This window comes from Haliaeetus leucocephalus, unplaced genomic scaffold (assembly GCF_000737465.1).
Source record: "Haliaeetus leucocephalus isolate CR32 unplaced genomic scaffold, Haliaeetus_leucocephalus-4.0 Scaffold598, whole genome shotgun sequence".
In the NCBI taxonomy this organism is placed as follows: Eukaryota; Metazoa; Chordata; class Aves; order Accipitriformes; family Accipitridae; genus Haliaeetus; species Haliaeetus leucocephalus.
In genome coordinates, this window is record NW_010973034.1 from 5,321,369 (window position 1) to 5,344,870 (window position 23,502).

General features: G+C 39.4%; 1 protein-coding gene across 1 annotated transcript in view; it reads left to right on the forward strand.

The window, feature by feature from the left end:
- The first annotated feature begins 247 nt into the window (after positions 1-247).
- HAPLN1 (hyaluronan and proteoglycan link protein 1) overlaps positions 248-23,502 on the forward strand; it is a 31,549-nt gene continuing 8,294 nt past the window's right edge. The window contains exons 1-3 of the mRNA XM_010578052.1: positions 248-367; positions 13,035-13,409; positions 23,035-23,337. Coding sequence (XP_010576354.1) covers positions 268-367; positions 13,035-13,409; positions 23,035-23,337 — 778 coding nt within the window. The 5' untranslated portion in view covers positions 248-267. The remainder of the gene's footprint in view (positions 368-13,034; positions 13,410-23,034; positions 23,338-23,502) is intronic.

A 23,502-nucleotide genomic window follows, 5' to 3' on the forward strand; every position in this document is an offset into this window, starting at 1 on the left:
ATGTTGTATTCTGCATAGGCAGACTTAAATATGGATTGCCAGATTCATTTAATGTAAGTTTATGTTAAAAAGGTCTAGTCTTCATGCCTAAAAAATTAGTAGCTGTTGTAACTTTTTCAGCTGAGTGGGTTAGATGTGTTATAGATCCCTCATAAGATCATTGCTGTAACAAGTTGTGCAGTGCAACACTGTAAAGGTTTCCAAAAATTCACAAGCTTTTTTGTTTGTGATGCCCTTACAGTGAAGAAGATTCTTTTGACTATAAAGATGAAGAGTCTACTTTTTCTGGTGCTGATTTCTGTCTGCTGGGCTGAACCTCACCCTGACAACTCAAGTCTGGAGCATGAAAGAATTATTCACATTCAAGGTAAGGAAATACGTAAGAAAATGCCAGTATCTTCAGATTGCTGAAGGAAACAGAATAATGTGCTTAATGATCCTTAATTTTTTATTCTGCTGCACTGTTTTTTAAATACTATTATTACTGGTGATCAAACCTTTCCTTTTCTGGTTCTGTTGCATTATTATTACTCCTAAGGAAAGTAAAAAAAATGAAAGTTGCACTGTTTAATAACACTTAGTCACAACCTTGCAAAGATTAGTGAGTAAAGTAGAGCATGATTTAAGATAAAGAAAAAAGGCATGCATCCTAAATAAGCAACTGCAGTGGGTTGAAATACTTTTAGTTTATTGTAGAACATATTTGATTTTAAGAAGACTGTCATACATAGTTCTTAGCATTACAGAAATGTATTGCTATTTATTATTTAAAAAGGCTCAGCACATCTGAGATCATAATTGAGCAATTTAAACCAGTAAAAAAAAAAAAAGGGAGCTTACCCTGAAAGAAATGTGTCTTCCCTCATACCTTTAATTCGCACTAAGTATTATACTGGCCTTCTGCGTAATCCTGTTCGGTTCATGTTTGAATCCTAGAGCTTATAGCTGTAGCAGGATTTGAGTCTGCAGTACAATGCAGCTGTTTTTTCAGTCCCAGCTTCAGTCGTTGAGGGTCATCCTGTATAAGAAAAAACAGGGGATTTATGCAGTAAAGACAGGCAGAACGAACAGGGATTTTCCTTCTTTCATTTATATGTTTCTTGAGGCTGGCTAGAATTAATCTTGCAAAATCAAGAAACACAGAATTATTGTTCTCTCTCTCTCTTTAAAGTTTGAATCCTTTCTCTCAACAGCTGGCAAATTGTGTTATTTGAGTGTTTGTGTAAATATGAATTATCAAGTTAGGGCAGGTTACTAAGAAAGCCTGAACATTTAGAAGTTCACAGGAAAGTCACAGAAGTTAAAGGTACCTGCACCTATTAAAACTGTCACTCGGATTGTCAAGGTCAAATAAGGAATAACAGATAGCTGGTTTCACTCTAAGGAAACTTACAGGATGAAGGTCAAATGAATGTGTTATATCAAAATGAAGACCTATCACTGTTGTGAGATGATGAACATGGGTTCCCGAGGGTAAATTTCAAATTTGACACCTATGTATAATAAAAATACAGTTTGCCTTTCCTTTTATAATGCAGTTTATTATCTCTGAACTTTATTTATCTTATCTTTTTGGAAGATTAAATTAGTGGAAATAATTAAACCAAATCAAAATTATTTTTCCTTAACCCATGATGTTAAACTTGCTTAGTCAGCAGTTTAGTGTAATTTGCAAGTCATACATGTTGCTTATTACTAGTCCTTCAGCATGTATACAGTGCAGTCTGCAAGTGATAAATAGTTCAAAGCTGATAGAAGTTTCAGGATGGACCATTCTTCCTACCCATGAAAACTTGTCTGAACCTTGAGGTTTATTACTTCAAAGAAAGCTAGATAAAGCTTAAAATTGAGCTCTACCATGAGCTTTGTACCTCAACTGATTCAGGCTCTGAAATGCGCAGACCACAAATCAGAAAGAATAAAACTGCTTGGAACTTGGTATTTTTTCTATAAATTTTCTTCATTCCTCTCTGCATTGTGGAATCCCATCAGGGTTGGGATTCAGCTCTGCCCAGTGCTGCATAAACACATACAATGATCTACACCTGGAAGCGAGCTGGAAATCAGGGAAGCCTGTGGAACACATGTGTTATAGCTTCATACAAAAGGTATTTTATATTATATTAAGGACTGAAGCATCACTCTCCACAGCTGAAATCCAAGAAATGTGTAGCTAAACTCCTCCTGCATTGCATGCTTTGGAATGCCTTGGAATTATAAAAGGTGAGGACAGATGTTGTGTAGTCAAGTACACAGAGCTGAAAGGGATCTCCTGAGGCAATGAATTAAACTGCCTTCTATTCCCATTTCTTTACAGCAGGTAATCTCTTATATGTTTAGTTTCATTTTTAAAAAAGCTGGGTTTCAAATCTCATTACTGCAAGGTAGTTATTTTTCTGATATAGAAAACATTCACCTAATTCTCCATGTTTATTCACAAACATTGTATGGTCTTATCCTTCTCCTAGTGTTGTTCCTTAGCTTCAAGTAACAATTTTTCTTCTTTCACTTTAAAACATTAATAAGATAACACCATATCCTCACAGCTATTATTTGAGTAAACTTTTTCAAATTCTTCTCTAAGTGAGAAGTTAGAAATCTTCTCTAACCTCCAGTTACCTGATAATGTTAGTTGTTCATCTCTGCAGTGGTTCTTGTTTGAATTCGTACTTCTTGAGTGCACCCAGCCAGGATTTTATTCCAGGTAAGATCTTAGGCTGGCATTAGTATTTTTGTTTTCCAGCTAACAATGCTTTTTTTTTCAGACCTTGGATCAAATTTGTACTCTTCCCAGCCATGCTGCAGTGCTGATCGATAGTCTGTTGTGATAAACAATATTTAGCAGTCATTCTCCCTCAATATCACTTTCAATTAACAAGTACAAGGTCTATATCAATAATTCTTCATACTAGGCCATAAGGATCTAGATTATGCATTCAGTATTAAATGTTATCATACTTTTTCCATCCTTCTTTCTTGAAACTTTCTAAATATCCATTCTCCTCCCTTCAGTGATGTTTAATGTGCCACGTGAAATTTTTATTAATTCAATAGTCATATTTACTTTATAACGTAAAACAAGTGGAAATGTTAAAGTCTCAGAAATTACACTGGAGGCAGTTCACTGGCCTTTTTCTAGGCTAATCATTTATGTTTCAGCCCAGCAAATTGCAGTTTCCTCTGTATCTAGTGCTTGGACACTTAGCAAAGTTTCTACCAAAACACATATTTTCTCCATCCTGTCTAATTTCATGTATTTCCCATATCACTTGCTTCCCTGAGCTCTGAGCAATTGATACACTACATTTCCTTGGCCTTATAGATTTATTTTTATTATATTGTTGATAGCAAATTAGTCTGGCACCCTTTGGTAAGTATCTACTGCATTTTATCCTTCTTTCTAGTGACTTACTCTATTTCTGTTCTTCAACAATTTTTCTTCAAAAATTGTTCTAAGGTCCTGTTTGCTGTTGAGGTCAGACTAATCAACCTGTTAATAGTTAAATTGCTTTCTTTACATACATTTGTTATTTTGCGGTTGTCCAGAAACACATGATACCATTCCTAAAGTGAGACATAAGCTAATATCTCTGCCATCAGGTTCGCCACACCAAGTGCCAGTAGTAACATCAGTACTTCAGGCTGTGAGGTTTTCTACCCTTTTATTTGATCAGGCTATATTTTCTGAGTTCAGCTTTCATCTTTATGTTTTCATTTCATATCAATGCACTTGTGCTTTAAACAACATTATACTTTAGAGCATCAAAACCAACGTTATTAAAAAGAGAGGATTTGTTAATATAGTACTTGGGTAATTTCTCTATTGTCTTCCACATTTATTTGTGTAGTGACTCACACTACAAAATGAACCTGTGCCTGTGTCCTGGTTTCAGCTAGGATAAAGTTAATTTTCTTCCTAGTAGCTGGTACAGTGTGTTTTGGATTTAGTGTAAGAATAATGTTGATAAACCACTGATGTTTTTGTTGTTGCTAAGGAGCGCTTACCCTAAGTTAAGGATTGTTCAGTTTCCCGTGCTCTGTCAGCACGCAGGTGCACAAGGAGCTGGGAGGGAACACAGCCAGGACGGCTGACCCGAACTAGCCAAAGGGATATTCCATACCATGAAACGTCATCCTCAGTACATAAACTGGGGGGAGTTGGCTGGGAGGGGCGGATCGCTGCTCCAGCATCGGTCAGCGGGTCGTGGGCAATTGCATTGTGCCTCACTTGTCTTTTCTTGGGTCCAATTTCTCTCTTTTTCTTATATTCCTTTTCATTACAATTATTATTATTGTTATTATATTTGTATTATTATTTTATTTTAGTTATTAAGCTGTTCTTATCTCAACCCAGAAGTTTTACTTTTTTTCTCTGATTCTCCTCCCCATCCCTCTGAGGGTGGGGAGGGGGAGTGAAAAAGCAGCTGCATGGTGCCTAGTTGCTGGATGAGCTTAAACCATGACAGACTGTTTAAAAGACATTTTTCACTGCTACAGTAAGATCTTTACAGTCCTTCCTGACATGCTTCTGATACATGCCCCATTTTGTCATCACTATCATTTCTTATTCTTCACAACCTGCTAAAGCACTAATGTACAGTGCCACCTCATCACCTTTATCTTTCATTTGGCCTTCCTAAAAAGCAGCCACCTATTAATGCTGTATTATTGTCTGATGGCTATTTCAATGTCCTTCTGACTCCCTTAACAACTCTGTGTCAGGAACCAGAAGATCTAGTTACCCCACTTTGATGCTGCTCCATTAGTATAAAAACTCCTGCCATGTCTCTCAGACTCAGCATTTGCTAACCAGAATGAACAGTATTTCATAAATTGTATTGTCCTCTGATTATACTGACAGGTCATTGCTTTTATGAACACAGAGTTCTGTCTTTCAGATGTCCACTCTCTTGAAACTGTGGATTTCTTCAGCTTTACTAAACACTTACCAACCTCTTTAACATTGCAATAGACACAGATATGGCCTCTCTTAAATCTTTCAATTTTTCTTAGAAATGAGTTGCTGGTTTCATTAATATCTCTGTTCCTGCTGTCAGTGTCAGCTCTAGTTCCTGTTTCTTCCCTTGTTGGTTAATACAGTGAAACTGGACCTCAGCCAAATTTCTCATCTGCTAGACAGTTTTACCTCCCTGCCTTTACCAGTATTCCTTCCTGCTTCTTTCCTCTGGCCCATTTCCTTCGTTTATATCTTTTCTTCTTTGGTTCTATTCCAATATCTATGAAAAAAAATTATAAAATATCTAAAACTGCATTTTATCTCTTCTGTTATTTTATATCCTTTCCTGAAGCCTGTGGTGGCTTTCATGGGTTTGGTCAGGCTGCTCTATTATCTCAGACTGCTTGATGATATCACCTTCCTCCCTGGTAGTTTGTCTGCATACAAGTCATTCCAGTTTAACTTTGGTGGATAAAAGCCAATGAGAGAAGTATATTTAAATAAGATGTGTGGTCCGCCTCACTCCCCCACCCCAGTAAACTCCATGTGCCTTAGGATACCAGTTTCACTCTTTAGGAAAAATCATATTTCTGAATGAAATCATCTGGTAAATGTGAAAATGGGACAAAAGTATACCCTAGCCACATAAGTGTCCTCAACAAGAAAACAATGCTACTCTAAGCATATCAATGTAATTAAAGACTCGTAATTTTTCTCTGAAGTCAAGATCTGTGAAGGACTCTGTGACCCATGAGAGAGGAAGATGATTCTTTTCAGTGCTCAGCTTTGTGTATCTCTGTGATCTATTCATGGTGCTAGTTGCTGACCAATTATTCAAAGAGGCAGAGTACCCTTCAGAGATAATAGATAATAGCATTCTTCTGTGTGTAGCTGTTCTGCAAAATAAATGAAGTTGACTAAGCCATTACAGTAATTGCTAAGTTAATTACTTAAGGGTAGCAGGAGCTTTTAACATATGCCTCCAGTTTGTTCAGGTTTTAGAAATACAAGAAAGGCCAGCAAAGAGAACACAAATTTTGGTTTGTGAAAGATCAACCTTTAACTTTTTAGCTTTTCCTTGAATATAAGTGAATTTACATTATGCAGCATTTCTTTTCCTTTCAGATACAAGAATACACTCATTTGCCTGTCAAGATCTTTGCACCAATTTATTTATACATACCAAGAAATATGTCAACATGGAATAAGCAGAAAACTTACTAATATTGCCCTGTTGAAAAAAAAAAAGAAAGAAAGTTAAATCAATTAATCAATAACAAAAGCAGAAGAAATCTTTGCCCAACTTGTTCTGCATGATAACAAGTTTTATTTACAGTCCACTTCCTCTTTTTCAAAACAACCCAGAACCAACAAAGAGAAAGAAGATTTATAGAGTTGCTGGACTAGCCAAAAACATGATAAGAGATTAGATGCACTACTGAGTTGACCCCTAACAATGATTCTTGCCTTCCCACGTGTCATGCTTTTCCACTTTCCTTTTGACTTTCTTCCTTTGGTCCACCTTTCTGCATTTTTCCATTTTCAGTGATGTTACTTGTTATTTCTTTCCATTTTCTTGCATTAATCTTTTGTGCTTAAAATTTCTTACTAGATTTGTTGCCATTCAGGACACTAGATTATGTCATGACGCATTTTGCAGTCTCTTCTTATAACTGAGCTGCTTCTTTTACATCAACACAACTTGCTTTCCTCTTCAGAGGAAGGCATGTTGCAACAGCATGTAATAGAAATGTCAGCAAAGAGCAACCTCACCTCCTATTGGCATGTTAGTTTCATTAAAGGCATTCAGGACTGCGTGTTCTGGAATAGATCTTAAATGATAGGTACCAGTATATTTGGGTTGTAAGAAATTATTACAGAAGCAAAAGTATTCACATTAAGCATAAATTTAAATTGCTAATTTGCCTTTACTTGCTACATCAGTCTAATTCCATATATATATAGCATTTAAAGGTAAAGAAATGGAAAAGTTCCTCATTGGCTCTATGTGATGTTTTGGTTTTGCCAAACAGTCTAAATGCCACCGATAAAGATTTCCTTCTGTGCAGAAGAGGTGCAGAGACATTGTCATGATTTCTGTTCTATTCTGCTCTGTGAGGCCTGATCGTCATGTAATTTCCTTCTCTATACTGAAGTAAACACTTACTTAAAGTTTATTTAAGGCAAAATGTGGCAATATTTTAGAAGAGCTGAAGTTTGTTATTTCCCTGTTGGTTTTATGTGCTGTTAGATCTCCTAGAAACTTAAACTTGGTTAACACGGTCCCTTTAACCATTCTCCCCACCCTGTTACTCAGGTTGAGTAGCTGGGACCAGCTGAAAAATGTTTTACCTCAGTCCTGTCATCTCTATGTTGGAGAGACAGATTTCTTCTTTGCCATTTATAAAACAGGTATTTTTAGCTGTACTGTTATTTGGAACCATGTACCTGAACTTTTTAACTATGATTTATCTAGCATGTCTCTTACCAGTTGTATGTCAAAACTTAACAGTAATGTCTAGAGAGTATTTTATCCTGTCAGTTTAGAGGTAGGAACACAGGAGTCTGACGCTTGTATTTTCTTTCTTGTGGCATAAACAAAATTGCATTAATGCTTGGGCCAGATAAGAATAGCTTTTCCTAGTCTTAACAGCTGATATACAACAGTTTTCAGATTTTTTTCCAAAAGCAAAAGTAAAAATGTAGTTAGTTAAAACATAGAAAAAATGTAGTAGGAAAAATATGTGGAAAAAAGTCTGTGTGTAATTCTTCCTCATGTTTTCCCCTTCAGATTCTCTGAGTAATACACATATATATGTGTATATCAATAATACACTTCCCTACATATTATAGCAAGTGGGAATTATTGTTATCACAGAAATTATTTTTGAGGTTTAAATAAGCATGGTAGGATAACAAAACATGCTACTGCTATAGGAAGAGCAAGGGTATTTTAACAGAAAAGTTATGCTCAAGTCCCTGGTAACACTACAGGAAAGCAAGAAACAACTCTGTGTTAATTTAAAGTAGGATGGCATACAGTGTTATTAACCTAATGGCTTGCTAACAATGTAGAACATTTAGGCAATACATGAGTTTATCTGACAAAACACATCTATGATGTGACCCCGACTTACGATTTTTTCCCTCTAAAAATGCACATTTTTTATCCTCTACTGTTTTTCTGTACATTAAAATGTGGGAATAATCAAGTTTCATAGCCAGGTCAGCATAAGTTTCTGGGCAGTTCTGATGGATAAAGTGGATAAAGCTGTTTGCCAAGGGTCGTGGCATGACTCATCCTCTCTGCCACACACTATGTTCCTCACCTTCCAAACCTGGCTTGACATTACTCTTAAGTGCAGAAGCCAATTAAGAGAGAGAAAAAAACCACAAACAAACAAAAAGAAAACTACACACACACACACACACACACACACAAAACTAAAAAGACAAGCAAATCTGAATACGTGTCCAGCAGTAAAATTTGGAACTAAACCAATAAGCCATCAGGTGAGATGGAATTGAGAGCTCTAGCAGCATGAGAGCAAGTCCACTTACTGTCCTTGGAATGGGAATCCCACTAAAGTCAATGTTAGATGTGTACAAAATAATGACAACTAGAACAGCAGTGCTAATTGCATAGGATTCAGACAAGGGAGAAAGAGAGGTGGAGAATAAAACAGAGGCAGATAGCATACTGCTGCCTGTGCCTTATTACTTAAGGTAGCAAGATACCCCTTCACCTGCAGTATGTACCTGCTTGATTTGGCACCGCTAAGATACAGCAAGCGGACCCAAACAGCAAGGTTCCAAGTGAGTTTTCATTTGTGGCAGGCAGTCTTTCCATCAGCTTGGAAAAGCAGCTCCCAGAGTTGTGTGTTATCCCACACAGCTGGATAGCTTCTGCAACTTGGACAAACTCATTTTTAGCTAACTTAGCTGTTTTTGCATTATGTTGCCTTTGTCATCCATTTAATTGCACCAAGAGGATTAACAAAAGGCCACAGCCTGTCAGGATCAATAGTAGGGAAGCAGGTGTGGAAAAAATACAGCAAATTAGTCACCAGTGGTGCCTGGTTCTGTGCTAACAGCTAAGCTGCTGCCTGTCTCAAAAGGCAAAATATGCCTGGAAGGGTGAAAACCCCACCTAGAAAACCTTTCTCATCCCATTTCTGACCTTGGAGCTGAGACCAGAGTCAATAACCAGGCTGTTGCCATCTCTGTTCCCATCAGAAAGAGCACCTGGAGGTTGCCCAGCACACTCCTCACCGTTCGTCCACCGTCTGAGGGTCTTGAGTGGCCATGCATGTGGTCTGTCTTGTCGCCAGCAAGGATCCAAACTGTCCTGTTGCAGACAACTGTTTAGCGAGGGATTATCTGGGGTTCACAGAGTTTATAGTTGATTAGCCATTCACCTTACAAATTCTCTGATGGTACTTCTGAAGAAAGTAGTTCTGGGGGAAAAGAAGTATTGTCTTCTTCAAGTAACGTGCTGGACTCTGTGATAACGCTCTGGTGTCCCATCTTTTTCCTTCTTACACTCATCTTTTAGATATTTCTGCCATTTAGATACAAAGATAATTTTATTCAGAAGGAGCAGCTTTGTCAGAAACCCCATGAGGAAAGCAGCCAGGGAGCCAGTCTGATAAGCCTCAGTGTTTACCCTGTCTTCCATGATCAGATCACTGTTTTGAAACAGATCGTTTCCCATTGTATTAAGGAAACCCAGGAAGCAGGATTCATTCCTCATTTAAGATGACTTTCAGAGCACTAAGCTAGAATGCTGCATCCAGAGTGCTAAACATATTTTAAATGTAGGGATTCTGGTTTGTTCTGTGTTTAGGCATTTGTTTGTTTGTCTGTTGTGGTTTTTTTTTTAACTCCTTTGTCAACTCCAGAAAGACCAAGACCATTCATTTTGCCATGCTACCCAAAATATGCAGTTAGGTGAATTGCCCCTGCTTCTCACCGGCTGCTAGATAATGAAAGCCTCTTGGCCTCTTGCCAAACCCCAGTCATCTCATTTTTAATCTGAAGTCCCTGCCCCCTGCATGTCTTCTGCATGTCTTCTAGACCAAAAAGAAATTATGCAGCATCCCCCAATCTGACATCTGCTTTTCCTCGAAATCCAGAGGTTCTTCCTTCCTCCTCTCCTAGGTCTGGGAGCAGCAGCAATGCAATTTTCTGCCCCACAGCCTTTCCAAAGAAAAGGGTGCATAATCTCTTTTTCTGTAAAAAAGAACTGGCTTTTAGAAAACTCGAGGGTGGGAGGCTTATTTCAAGTGTTGCATCTTCCTTGGAACCTCCAAGGATGTAGAAGATGTTCCAAGCTTAGAAAAGCCATGCTTTTCTTTCCTTCCCCAGCTTACCATCCCCTCTGTTCTTTACACTTTCTGAGATATAAACTCAGGTAATGGCTGCTGCAAAGGGCCAGAGGAGGTGGGAAGCAGCCAGGGAGAGAGGTACACCACCGCATTAGGATGCTAATGCTGGAGTCAGAGGTGGCAGAGCTCTGGGCAAGTCTCCAGGCCTTGCTGGCGCAGACTAGCTGTTGTTAGAAAGAGCGAGCATTAGCAGCCTGAGTCAGACTCTCCCTCCTGCCCCAGTCCTTTCTGCCAATATTTATTGACTTGACTATTTCAGTATTAAAGACCCAACATACTTGAGCTCTGATTCAGATTTCTTGGTACTAACCACCCCGAAGCATAACATTTCTCCTCCCAACGTGGACAGAAGTCTGTGGAACGTCTTTGTCCCTGAAGGAAACAGGGAAATTTGCAGACCAACCGTCCTGGCTGCCTTCACTTTCTTCCTTCTCCTCGTCTTGTGGAAACAGTGTTAGCAACACTTTCCATGGTGCCTTGCCTCAAATCACCTCTCTCCTTGGATGCTCTCCTCTGATAGAGGGAAGATGGGTTATCAGAGCTGCCCTGAGTCTCTGCTCACCTCTGGGAAGAAGGGCAGTGACAAAGAAAAGCAGTTGTATGGGACTGCTCTGCAGTAATTATTTCTCACTAGGTAGGAAGGTCTCTCGTCCTGGTAAAACAGCTTGCAGTGCTCAAGCTTGTTCATTCTTGAGGAAGCTGGTGCCCTGGCTAGTCTGCCCTGTGCAGGTAATAGCAATGCTCCTGACACAGCACCCCCTGACAAAGAACTACACATTTGGGATACCTGTTTTTCTTAAGCAGATGCACGTTCACACTCAGCAAGCTTGTCTTTGCAATTACCACTCCCGAACGTGTTTGCATAATCATAAAATGCTGCATACCCTGGGTCTTTTGCTGCTTAGTGTAGCCAGCGTGGACAGATAGTGCAGTCAAACTGAAACTGCAGTTTAGGTGAACGTATCATTTAGCCGGCAGACCTGTCAACAAGACTCAGAAGCCTAGGACTATCTGGAGACATTTATGAGCTACAGACCCTAATGTCTCCCTGCACCCGCTGTGGCTGCAGACACACCACAGGTTTTCACTCTCTGGTGGGCTCCTCACTGAAACCTCGTCTGTCAGCCCATCTCCATCCCAGTCCTTCCCTCCTTCAGTCATCCACGCCTCTCTCTGGCTGATGACTTTTTTGCATGCATTTCTGCAGTTTTGTCCTATCAATCCAGATTCATCACCATGGATGCCAGCAGAAAATTGCTGCCAGCCTTCACAGGGTCAGCCTCTCAGCAACATCTGCATTTGGGAAGTTAGCCTTGGCTTTTGCTGATGTTAGAGAGAGGCAGACCAAGCCTTAGAGTCAGGAATCACATTTCTAGGCAGTTACATTGACCTGCTGAACACACACAGGGAATTACAAAGTCTTTCTTTGCAATCTGTTACATAGAGTGAGGTCAGTAATTCTTTCCCAGCGAGCAGAGCACCGGTGATTCATTGCTAGTTTCGGTCAGTGTCTCAGTGATACAGGACAGCAATATCTACAGAAGCGCTGAGCTTGCTAAATCAATTTTGCAAACTGAGCATGGGAGGACAGGCAAAAGGTACTGAAAGAAGGAAATATTCTTGCTTTTGGATACATCTGCTGACTGCCACCATGAAGTCTGTGTTTTCCAGGCTTTTCCCAGGGCAGCACATGCTATCAAAGAAGCCCCAGAGACTTAAAGTTGGAAGTGAGCACCTGCTCAAGCTGACTGTCCTAAACATAATGATTTTATAGAGCAACATCAACCTTTTTCTTTAGAGAGAAAGAGCAGGGAGTCTGGAGTGAGGGTGTGGAGGAGAGGAGCCAGCCAGTTAAATATGGGTTTGTGTAAGAAGTGAGGTCAAAATATCAAAGATAAAATAGTGACGAGTTTGAAGGAGATGAGGAAAACAGACGAGGAAAAACCAGACTGAGATGATGGGGAAATTGGGCAGGAGAGGACCAGATTTTACATTTGAAGATAAATTGGACTTTCTTACTTTGGTGGAAGTATGTCAGAAAAGGAACTCAAACTCAAAAAGTGGAATAAAATACAAATAGAAAATGAGATATTTTAGAACTACGCTGACATTTTTCATGTCAATATAAATAGTGCTATTGGATACAATAATGGTTCTTCTGTTTTGTGAGTGTGACTCACGGCATCCCAGATTGTGAGGGGCTTTGTATGCTGACACCTGAATAAGCTGAGTCCATACATAAAAATTGAATTATGAAAAAAATTGCAGCACTGATAGGCAGCTTTTGAACAACCCGCAGGGAAATATGGGACATTTGTGTGGAGCCTTTTATGGATGATGCCATTCATCCACCTGCTATACAACTCTGTAAATATATTTATACAGCTCTATCTTCATGATTATGGAGTATATAGGATGGGTCTGCCTATATGGGGGATAATGCGAACCAGTTTGCCTTTCTGCCTGTCTGGCAGTGTACACACACAGACATACTTGCAGCTAAGTAAATAATTATGTATAACTGGTTTATACACTCTACTACTGCGTAGGTACAAAATGTTTGCAGGGAAATGATCCTGCAGACTTAATGTATAGTATAGCTGATGGTTGTTATGGCATTGATCATATCCATTCTGTAAAAGATAGATTGCAGACTAATTCTTGTTTTTGTTTTTCTCCTTGAATCCTAGCAGAAAATGGACCCCGTCTACTTGTGGTAGCAGAGCAAGCTAAAATCTTCTCACACCGGGGTGGCAATGTCACACTGCCATGTAAATTTTACCATGAACACACATCAACAGCTGGCTCAGGAACCCACAAAATCCGGGTCAAGTGGACCAAACTCACCTCAGATTACCTCAAAGAAGTGGACGTCTTTGTTGCAATGGGACACCACAGAAAGAGCTATGGAAACTACCATGGCAGAGTGTTTCTGAGGGAAAGCAGTGAAAATGATGCCTCTCTTATAATCACAAATATAATACTGGAGGATTATGGGCGATATAAGTGTGAGGTGATTGAAGGATTAGAGGATGATACAGCAGTGGTAGCCCTGAATTTGGAAGGTAGGTAACACCTGATTTATACTTAAATTCAGATTTGTGCAGTGTTAAGGATACCTGCTTTTTTCTTCTAATACTGCTGATACTGTATTATCAGTGATAACAGCAAGCTGAGAAGTGGGATTCATTGTGCTCTGGGGATCTCAGCCTGACAGCCCATGACAACAATCATAAATTAGAAGAACATTAAGACTTCTATAACTTATGCTAGCCTACAGCATATTCAGCTACCAGTGAGACCTGGTGTGAGGGGAGCCAAAAAAGAATGACCAAACATAGTATGAAGAACTCTATATGTTTTTAATTTTCTCCTGTCACTTTACAGAAGTCATTGCATGTTTTTACAGTAGACTTACTTAGGCAAAATTATATTAAATATTCCTCTAATAGCCATTTTGCAAAACTTCAGGACATTTGAGATAATCGAGCAAATACAAATCTTCTTACAAAGAGGAAAAATGTTAAAGTAGTTTTCCAAAGACAATGGTTTTGTTTTTTCCAGCCTTATAATTACATAAAATAGATCTCTCTACTGCCTGCCGAGACAACTCCTACATGTCGTCTGTAGTCATTTCTTTCAGCAACATTCTTGAAAACAACAGAGTACAAAGCATTAGAAAAATTAGTGAAATAGGTTTAAAGAGGACCAAAAATTCAGCTTTCCTTTACTCTTATGAAATTCAGATAAATTTTATGAGATTCAATGCATGTAAACCAACACTTGGCCCTTTACCCCAAAGCACTGCACTGAACTAATTAGTAAACTAAAAGTTGCATGAAGATGTCTCTCTTTTATCCTTATACTTACCACCAAGTGTGTGCCAGAGACAACTTTATAGAAGCCACGTTATCTGGGAAAAGTAGTTAGGAAGTGAAAAGGAAAAGGAAAAGAAAAAAGGAAAGAGAAGAGAAGAGAAGAGAAGAGAAGAGAAGAGAAGAGAAGAGAAGAGAAGAGAAGAGAAGAGAAGAGGAGAAGAGAAGAAGAAAAATCACATCCCTGGCTCTCACACCTGTAAACAGGTGAAATAGATGACTTTCATTGAGAGCTAGTGTACATTATCACGGTTACACAGTTACCCTGCACAACAAGACTGGCTGAGTGTTTCTTGGAACCAAATAGATGTCATGGGCTTGGCTTACTTCTTTGCATCTATTTTTCCATTCCTTGTTGGAGGTTGCTGCAGCCTTCCATTTCTGAGTGCAGAAAGGCCCTGCCCAGTTTCCATGCCAGCAGGATAGTTGATTTAGCTTGTTTCACCTCACATAAACCATCTTTGACAAGAATGTACACTGTTCTTTTCAAACTTAGGAGATAAAGAAAACTGGACTTATACATGTCCAGTTTAAGTTGTCTAAAACAGTTTTGAGTGAAGACAGAAATGAGTAGGAGGAAAAAGCATTTTACTTTATTCTACTGTGCTAGCCAAAAGCTCTCATGTGGTCAATCTCCTCTTCGCTCGGGTGGGAACTGCTGTGTTTGCTCCTTCCAGCTGCTGTTATTGAGAGAAGCCACTAAAGGGAGAGCAGTTTCTGCTTGGCATGCTCAGCTTTACCTAACCAAAAGCAAAGTCCTCTGCCCAGGCTGCAGGTATGAGCCCTGGCATTGGAAGACATGTTATGAGGTGGGCAGCCCCAGGGGACAAGAGTGATCCACCTCACAGGGTGGTTCCCAGACAATAAGGATATAAATAAAAATGTGGTAAGTGCAGCTATTTACTACACTTGAGGAATAGCAAGCACCATGTAATCCAGGTCAGAAACACACAACATCTCTTTGGCTGTGTTTAACCCCAGCACGCCTCTTCTTTCGCACTGTTGTGCAGATGGTCCTGGAGCGCACTCCTGGGTTGCGAGGATGCTCAGTAATTAGATAATATTCTTCTGACAGTCTCCTTACATCCTAAGCACATACCTCCATCAGGCTTTGAGATGTTCCAGGTCAATAACTATATATCTTGTTCCCCATCAGATAGTGGGATTTCCCTGCTTTTTATGGCATTATGGTATTTTTGCCAATGAAAAGGGGTCAGAGCCAGTGTAAAATCTTTAACATGTTCATGACACCACAGATCTGGACCGGATACTCATCTGGTGCCACTTAGCATTGTGCCTCTGAAGCAAAAGTTCATTAGCTTTCTGCTATTAAAAGCAAGGAGGTTCCAGTACAAATGCATCCTGCTGTGCCAGGAGTGCTTGGGGAAGGGGAGATGCTGATGGCTGTAGTGGCAGATCAGGAGGGTTTGCCTGAAGCTTGGTACATGCTTGTGCACATGCAATTCCACATTTGAAAGGCGATATCTGATTGATACTAGAGCACGAAAGCAATGAGAAATCTTTTCTTTACTGCAGGCAGTAAGACAACCGAAAAAAGGACTGTTAGTCTAAACAGTGTCTCCCCCTGAAGTATGCCAACTCCAGCCCACCCTGTACAACTGCACCACTCCTTCTTGTTTTCCCCCACCTCCAAAATGAGGAAACTCGTAAGGACAGGAGAATTCATATTTCTCCAACCAAGAAGTTCCAATCTGTCCTCAAAGGAAAGTTTATATATATTTAACTAGTGTCTGGCTAACATAAGAAACAATGTCTTTTTAATGATTTCTGTCAGACATGGGACAGGTGTAAGACTGTTCATTTCTGACATTCTAGAGTGATGTTTCCTAAACTGACAGGAAAATTTCATTTGCCAAACCTCATGATAAAATGTAACCTCTCATGTGAGATAAGACTAGTGAGTGTATCGGTGTCAGTCCTCCTTATGACAGCTAATTCCAGTTATTCTGGGTCTAAGTTACATTGAAGTTTCCTTCTAAAATAATAGTGATTAAAACACACTTATATTTACAATGGACTTATATAGTTGATGGAATGTATTCCTCTGTTTGCATGCCCCATGCTTGTTTTTTCATCTCATCTTCAGCTTTATGTAGTGCTGGTTTTAATTGCTGTTTCATGTATTTGAGCAATGCAGAACAGATCAAGGAAAAAAAATCAATCTTTGGACAAAAATAAAAATATATCAACCCATTCCAACATTCTACATCTGTTATAAATAATAAGGTTGATCTCACAGTGGGAAGGATTTGCATCAATAGCCTGATGTCCTGAGATAGTGGCCCTAAGGATGTTAATTGGCAGCAAGACAAAACCATTTATATCCAGGAATGCCCACTAGCAGTACAAAACAGCTGATCACTCCAATGTGAGCTCACTGTATAAACAGTATAGCTTTGGCTAGGTAAAAGCATGTTAATATATCAATATGAAAATAGTTGACCTCTACCTTAATGGACCTTTTTTCTTCTCCAAATGTGGTAGTGTTTTATTCTTATTAGACTTAAAGGCCTCCTGGGATTGTCATTAAATAAACTGTTCATAATAATTGGGTACTTTTAGCTTTGAAAAAATAGTGGATTTAGATTCAGTCTGTGTTTGTTACATACCTTACGTGGTTTGGGTTTGTTTTCTTCACTATTATTTAATGCAGAACCGTACCATTTCCCTCCTGTACTAGACAGACAGTGCTGTCTCGCAGCTACAGCTCAGGACTAGGATTCCCTGCAGTATTTCACAACCACCAGCTTTAAGAACGGTTCAATCATGTCACAATTATCATCCTGTTTGTATCCTTAAGTATAAGGACTAGTGTAAGGGAGGAGGGTTGGGCTGGGCACAGTGGCTGCAAGAAATGTCAAGTACTGCAGAGAGCAGGACACTTTTTATGTTGGCCTTGTCACCAAAGCCATTTTCTCACTGAACTGGCCTTCCTCCCCTCCTGCACATAAACTATGGATCATGAGTTTTACACTCTTTGTCAAATGTTCTGAGAGTCGAAAGCTGAACAAATTAATGGGTCTCCTATGGCAGCTAGATATTGTTGCCTGAGTCATAAGCAAAGAAAGAACTCTCAGCTTACATTAAATTTTCTTTATATTGGTGTTTTACTGTTCTACGCTAAATTTTCTTTATGTTAGTGCTTTACTATTTTCCTCTCTTATGAATACTAGGCACTGTAATGAATCTCACTATATCAGGTTTGTGTGCTTCAGCTTCCGAGGCAATGCAAAGGCTCCAGCACTGGCCCTCAGTTATACTGCTAAGGCACAGATTTTGTGTACTATTGCTTTGTGAGATTCATGGGCCAGGTGACAAAGAAAGTGGAACAACACTAAAATGCCAAAGGCAGATGTTTTATTATATTAGAAATTTTTTTTATTGTTTCTGTCTTCAGGGAGAGGTGATAACTGAACACATTAGTTTTGCAATACAGGCTATAAAATAATTACTTTGTACGTTCAACAGTACCAGAAATATGCAGCTCTAGATAAAGCCATTAAAAATCTCTGTGGAAAGCTGCTTCTAGATAGAAGCTAACTCTTTGGGTGGCTCCACATGAACCAAAAAACCCATCAGGTTTTATGATCTTGCTTAGAGGTATGTTAGCCTTTATGTCCAAGATAGAGTTAGAAAAAGAACAGGCATCTCTTTCAAAAACAGACTTTATAGTTCAAAACAGATCAAACAAATCCATAAGCTTCATATAAACAAATTCTTCTAAATTTTCACAACAATCATTTTCTAATCCAGTCATTTGCTCTTAAGCTGGATGTAAGCAATGGGGAATTCATGGCTGAAACCAATATGAAACCAACTCCATGCTCTCAACAGCAGGATAAATCAGATTTAGCCTAATATTGTATGTCATACTTGTTTCTTCTGTGTGTTGCTGTTATATTTATACACAAAAAGCTATTTTAAATATCCTTTGCATGACAATCTGTTGTACTCTCTACTATAAAACTGATTTTATAGGACACACGATTTTTGGGTCCCTAGAAGACAACAAAAAGTCTTGTAAAAGGCGACAGGAGTTTGTCAAGAGTAAGTTGTGACAGACCAATGTAATTCCTTCTGTGACAGGGTGACAGGTCTTTGCAGACACCGCTGTGTTTGCAAGTGCTGTGAGAAATGGTACTTGAATGATGCAGGTGAAGTAAAAAGTTGATAATACAGCAGCAAAAAATTATCTGGAAATGATGACCCAAAAGGAAAATGCTAAAAGAATTAGGACTAATTAGCCTAAGGAGAGCAAGGAAAGACAAGAGTCTCCAAATTTTGATAAAGGCTGTAGAAAAATAAGCGAATAATCTGCTCCCAGGCTAGGTGAGTCTAGTTCATATACCTGTATTTGTCAGAAATAAGGAACCCCACTGACAGCTTGGTTATGGGATGCTGTGGCCTGGATGGACACCATCTGAAGCTTCAGTTTCATTTTTAGGGAGATTGATACCTGCTGACAGCTAGTGGTCCACCCATGGAGTCTGTGCTGAATGATCAGTTATCTGACAGTCCTGACAGGCAGAGAACTGGAGATAGAGTCTCAAGGAAAATGAGGGACTTACCACTTTTTACAGAGTTTTAGAAACCCAGCATGGAAAATTTTGCCATCAAGTGTATGAACCTGCCAGCATAAAACTGTACCCTACAGTATAGTATATAGCAAACCCTACCGTTACCCTGTGTTTACACTGGCTACAAGAAAACTTACTTTTCTGCTTGGGCTAGAACTAAAGGAAGCCCATTTCTTTACTTTGGCTATAAAAAGACCTTTTTTTCCATATGGGTCAACAGAAATTTGTGTTGTTTTGTTCTATGTGTAAATACCCTTAAAACTGCTAATTGTGTACGGTGCTGGCTTAATAGTCACCCATAAATTGTTACAGGAGTTGAGCTTTCTAGGGCTATTTCTTCACCCTGTTGTCTGGGGTAATCATTACTGCTCCTTGCACTGACAATATGTCTGTAGTGACTGAGTAATTGCAGAGCACTTGCACTGAATTTTAGGGATTACCTGCATATAAGACTCTGAAATACAAATAGCTTACAGAGGACACACAGATATAATCTCTTTTGCATTCCCTAAAAACGACAGTAACTGAAACAGAATTGTACATTTACAGAATTAAATGTAATGCATTCATGGAAATACAGGTGTGCTTATGGGGAGGATATGTTATACATCCGGATCTTATTTGGTAGAAATCCTAATTTCTATTACAACAGTCATTTTTCTGGACTGTTATTGCGTTGTCATAGGTGCATACAGCAAGCTTCACTTGGCCCTCCTCTTTCACTAACAGATTTATTCTCCACTGAATTGGTGTGTCTCAGGTTCTTTCTCCCTTGCTTGGAGGACAGGAGGTCTTTCCCTGGGGGCAGGACCTATTCCAGAGAACGGCATGTTTGAGAGAGGACCCACACTGTGAAGTCGATATTGTAAATTAATATTCTCCATTAGGCTCTGCAAGTGGCTCAGCTGCTTCCTTAGGGTAGGGAGCCGAATCACGAAGGTCAAGTTGAGGCTCCTCAGATCAGTCTTCCCACAAACTAACCAGTTTTTAACCCTCTGAGGCTGGAAGTTTTCCTCCATTTTTTAAGCTGAATTTGTTAACGTTTGGAAGTGGGTGTTTTGTCTAGTGGTGAAACACAGGGTTGGAGTCAGGAGTTTAGATTCAGTCTGTAGTCTGGGAACAGTAACAAGCCTCAGGACAGCTTTTGTCCATTCAAGAACAGATGGGATGGATTATCTTTTGACGGGTTATAAGATCCAAGACTGAAGAAGATGCTTTGCAATTAACTAAAGTTCAGCACTGCTAAATTGTAACAAAAGGAAGATGAATAGTAAGATCCAACTATAAATTTCAACTAGATTTGATAGGGAAATGAAGAAGAAGAAAAAATATTAACAAAGATGCAAGATAATGCAAAGTTACACTAAATACATACCCAGTCAATTTAGCTCTACAAAATCAGCAATGGCCACCCCCATCTGCAGGGTGAAATTGATGCTAATCAGTTGCAGACTTGTACTGCAGATGAACTCAAACAAAAATCAGCTTCTATGCAGTCTACCCGAATATAGCCCAAAGCTAATATTACAGTTTTGTGCATGTTTATATTATTAAAACATTATGTCCCAAACTGTCAAACTCAAATAGATTTGTAACAAATTTACATACCTATTTAACCCCTTTTAAAAAGTGATTCTGGAAACCTTAAGGAATCAAATCTGTTTGAAAAGTTTCCATTTAATTGTTGCTCATTTTTTAGAAATATGTAAGTTTAGAACGTGATTAAATAATACCCACCTCTGATGATTTTAGGGTGGTTTTTTACATGTATATGCAAATCAGACACATGTACTGGACAAGGAGTCAGTTGTCTGGGGAAGTGTCATTCTGGAAAAACAGTAAGTATTTGATTTCTAATAAAGTAAAGTAATAAAGCTTGGACTCCTGACATTTGCTACATTTTTATCATAGCCAGTGATATTTCTATACATTAACACTGAGGGGGAACAAATAATTTTTTAAAAAAGAGGTGTGGAGGAGGAAGGAAAAACAGAGATCCAGAAAAATATGAAACATCTACAGCTTCTTGTTTATGAAGTTACAGTTAACAGCACATGTTGTGTTACATTACATTCATGCTTTATAGTTCAGAACAGTTAATAACTGAAAAGCCCTTTAACAAAAGATTTACAAAAGGAAAGAACCTCAGCAGACTCTCTAGTTAATTGCTGAAGGAAAGCAAAATATTGTTTATTATTATCCTGCCAAGTTTACATTTGCATGCTTTATTTTCTTGGACCAAGTCACTTAGGTTTAGTAATAACAAAGATTTTGTTTAACAAAAATAACACTTCTAGGATGATAGATGGGTGAGGGAGAGAAGGGAAAGAAAAGACATATTAAGGTACTGGTGGAATACACAGCAAAGTGTGTTTGAATGTTATGAAAGAAGAATGGCTTCACTGCATGGTGACAGTCTTGCATGACCATAATGTAATTTCTCTATCCTATGCTACACTTCCCCGGAGACAAGGAACTTGTTATAGGTGGGAGAATTCATCAGCAGGAAGAAAGTAAAAAGAAAGAAGGGCTTTTATACCAGTGTAAAGGTTTTGGCTCATCTTGTATTATCTTGTCTTCAGTCCCTCTGCATCCTACAGCACTTAGTTCTACAAAGATGTTTGAGAATAAACATTCTGAGCTGGATCTTCTCCAATGCTGTTTTATTTCACCTTATTACTAGACTGGGCTAAAGCCAACTGTAAAATTTAGATCTGGGTTAAGTTTCTAAACCCTGCCAAAGATTAGGGTGGTCTGATCCAAACTTTTGTTCCAAGTCTCTCTCTTCTCTTTCATCAGAGCCACATGGGGAGGTGGTTCTTCAGCATTTTCTGAAACATCTTTCATGCTTCAAGATGTAATCTGTAACTACAGATATTTTTCATAAAACAAGCGGAAAATGTACTGTGGAAGAATCTCTCAGATAAGGGCAATGACTTTGATAAAATGTTGCTGCTGAAATGATCCTGGAGGTGTCCCCTCATCTCCCATCTCCACTTGGATGTCCTCTGTTATGAGAAGGTCTCTCTGCCATCACCAGTGGTGACCAACACACAGAGCTGTGGGACGGCCTGTGACCGGTCCTCAGGGGTGGAAGGAAGCATTTGGCAGGTCCGTGCTCTTTGTGCAGTGGCTCTCCAACATGTGTCCTTTGGTCAAGGCAGCAGCGCTTTTGGCAGCCGTAGGGGCAGCAAGGGAAGGAGGTGTCTCACATGGCTTCCTAGCAGGGCTGTCTTGCATTGCTGCATGCTGTGTGCTACATGGCTCACCATCTGCATTTGGGGAAACCTGTCTTCTGCTCAAGGATCTGTGCTCCCTGATGCCTTCTGTGAGGAGTTCTCCTTCCTTGAGCTGTGACAAACCACAAAAAAAATGCTGGAAAGTAGCAGAAAGGTTTCCCTAAAACCACACACGACTTCACTGATTTTATTTCCCTATAGATTTCCTACTTTAAGACCTCAGGATACTAAAATTATGTCTCCTACCAGTTTAGCCTTGAAATGTTGTTATTAAGCCAGGCATGAAATACCTTCCTGTTCCTAGGATAATGTGAAATAAAAGCAAACAAACAAACAAAAAAACAACTTTCTTGAACCTCTCAGGAAATCTTGGCAAGGGTCCATGCAAAGAACATAGCATTCTGTTATGTCAATCAAAACATTTCATTTTAATGTCTACGTGTAAAATGAGATAGTTCATATGTGTCTGTACTACAATTTCTTCTTTCTAAATGACTGCCAGAAAATCCCCAAACCCCATCCCACAAAAAATAGAGCTAGGCTGGGGTTTAATTTACTTTTTTTTAAATGAGAAATTGATCTTACAGCTGATAAACTGGAATTTTCTGTTGTGTAGCTGCAAAATTTCAGCCAGTCCTGCTCCTCTTTGAGCACTCTGGGAGTGCACGAGGGAGAGATCACAGTGGGGACAGGAAAGCTGCAGATGAGAGCGACATGCAAATCTGGCATGGTTCCCATTGGGAAAGGGATGAGGTTGCAGGGAGAGGAGCCGGCTAGGTAAGGCGGCAGCCCTGTCCCCCTCTCAAACCTAATAGCTAATGTGCTGGCAGTGCGTTTTTCCCTAGAAATAAAACAACTTAACAGTTTGACACACGCCATGGAGTTAATTTTATTTCCTTTCCTGGTGACTGTAGATACTGTTTCCCTTTCGTCTGCTTTTTCAGTGTCCTGTAACTCACCCTCTTTCTACCCCTTCAGGTGTTGTATTCCCTTACTCACCACGGCTGGGTCGTTACAACTTAAATTTCCATGAGGCTCAGCGAGCGTGTCTGGACCAAGACTCTGTTATTGCCTCCTTTGACCAGCTCTACGATGCCTGGAGGTCAGGGCTGGACTGGTGCAATGCCGGCTGGCTCAGCGACGGCTCCGTGCAGTACCCTATCACCAAGCCCAGGGAGCCTTGCGGAGGGAAGAACACAGTGCCTGGGGTCAGGAATTATGGGTTCTGGGATAAAGATAAAAGCCGATATGACGTTTTCTGTTTCACTTCAAACTTCAATGGTAAGAGTCTTCTTCACCACTACCTTGTAAATGACTGTTTCTGTGCTTAGGAAAGAAACTCCAATGGCAGCAAGTGATATTTGATTTGTCAAAGCTTATGTTAGGCTTGGAAAATGTTATTGTTGAATTTACAAGGACACATGTGCAGAGTAAAGTTGTCTTTGC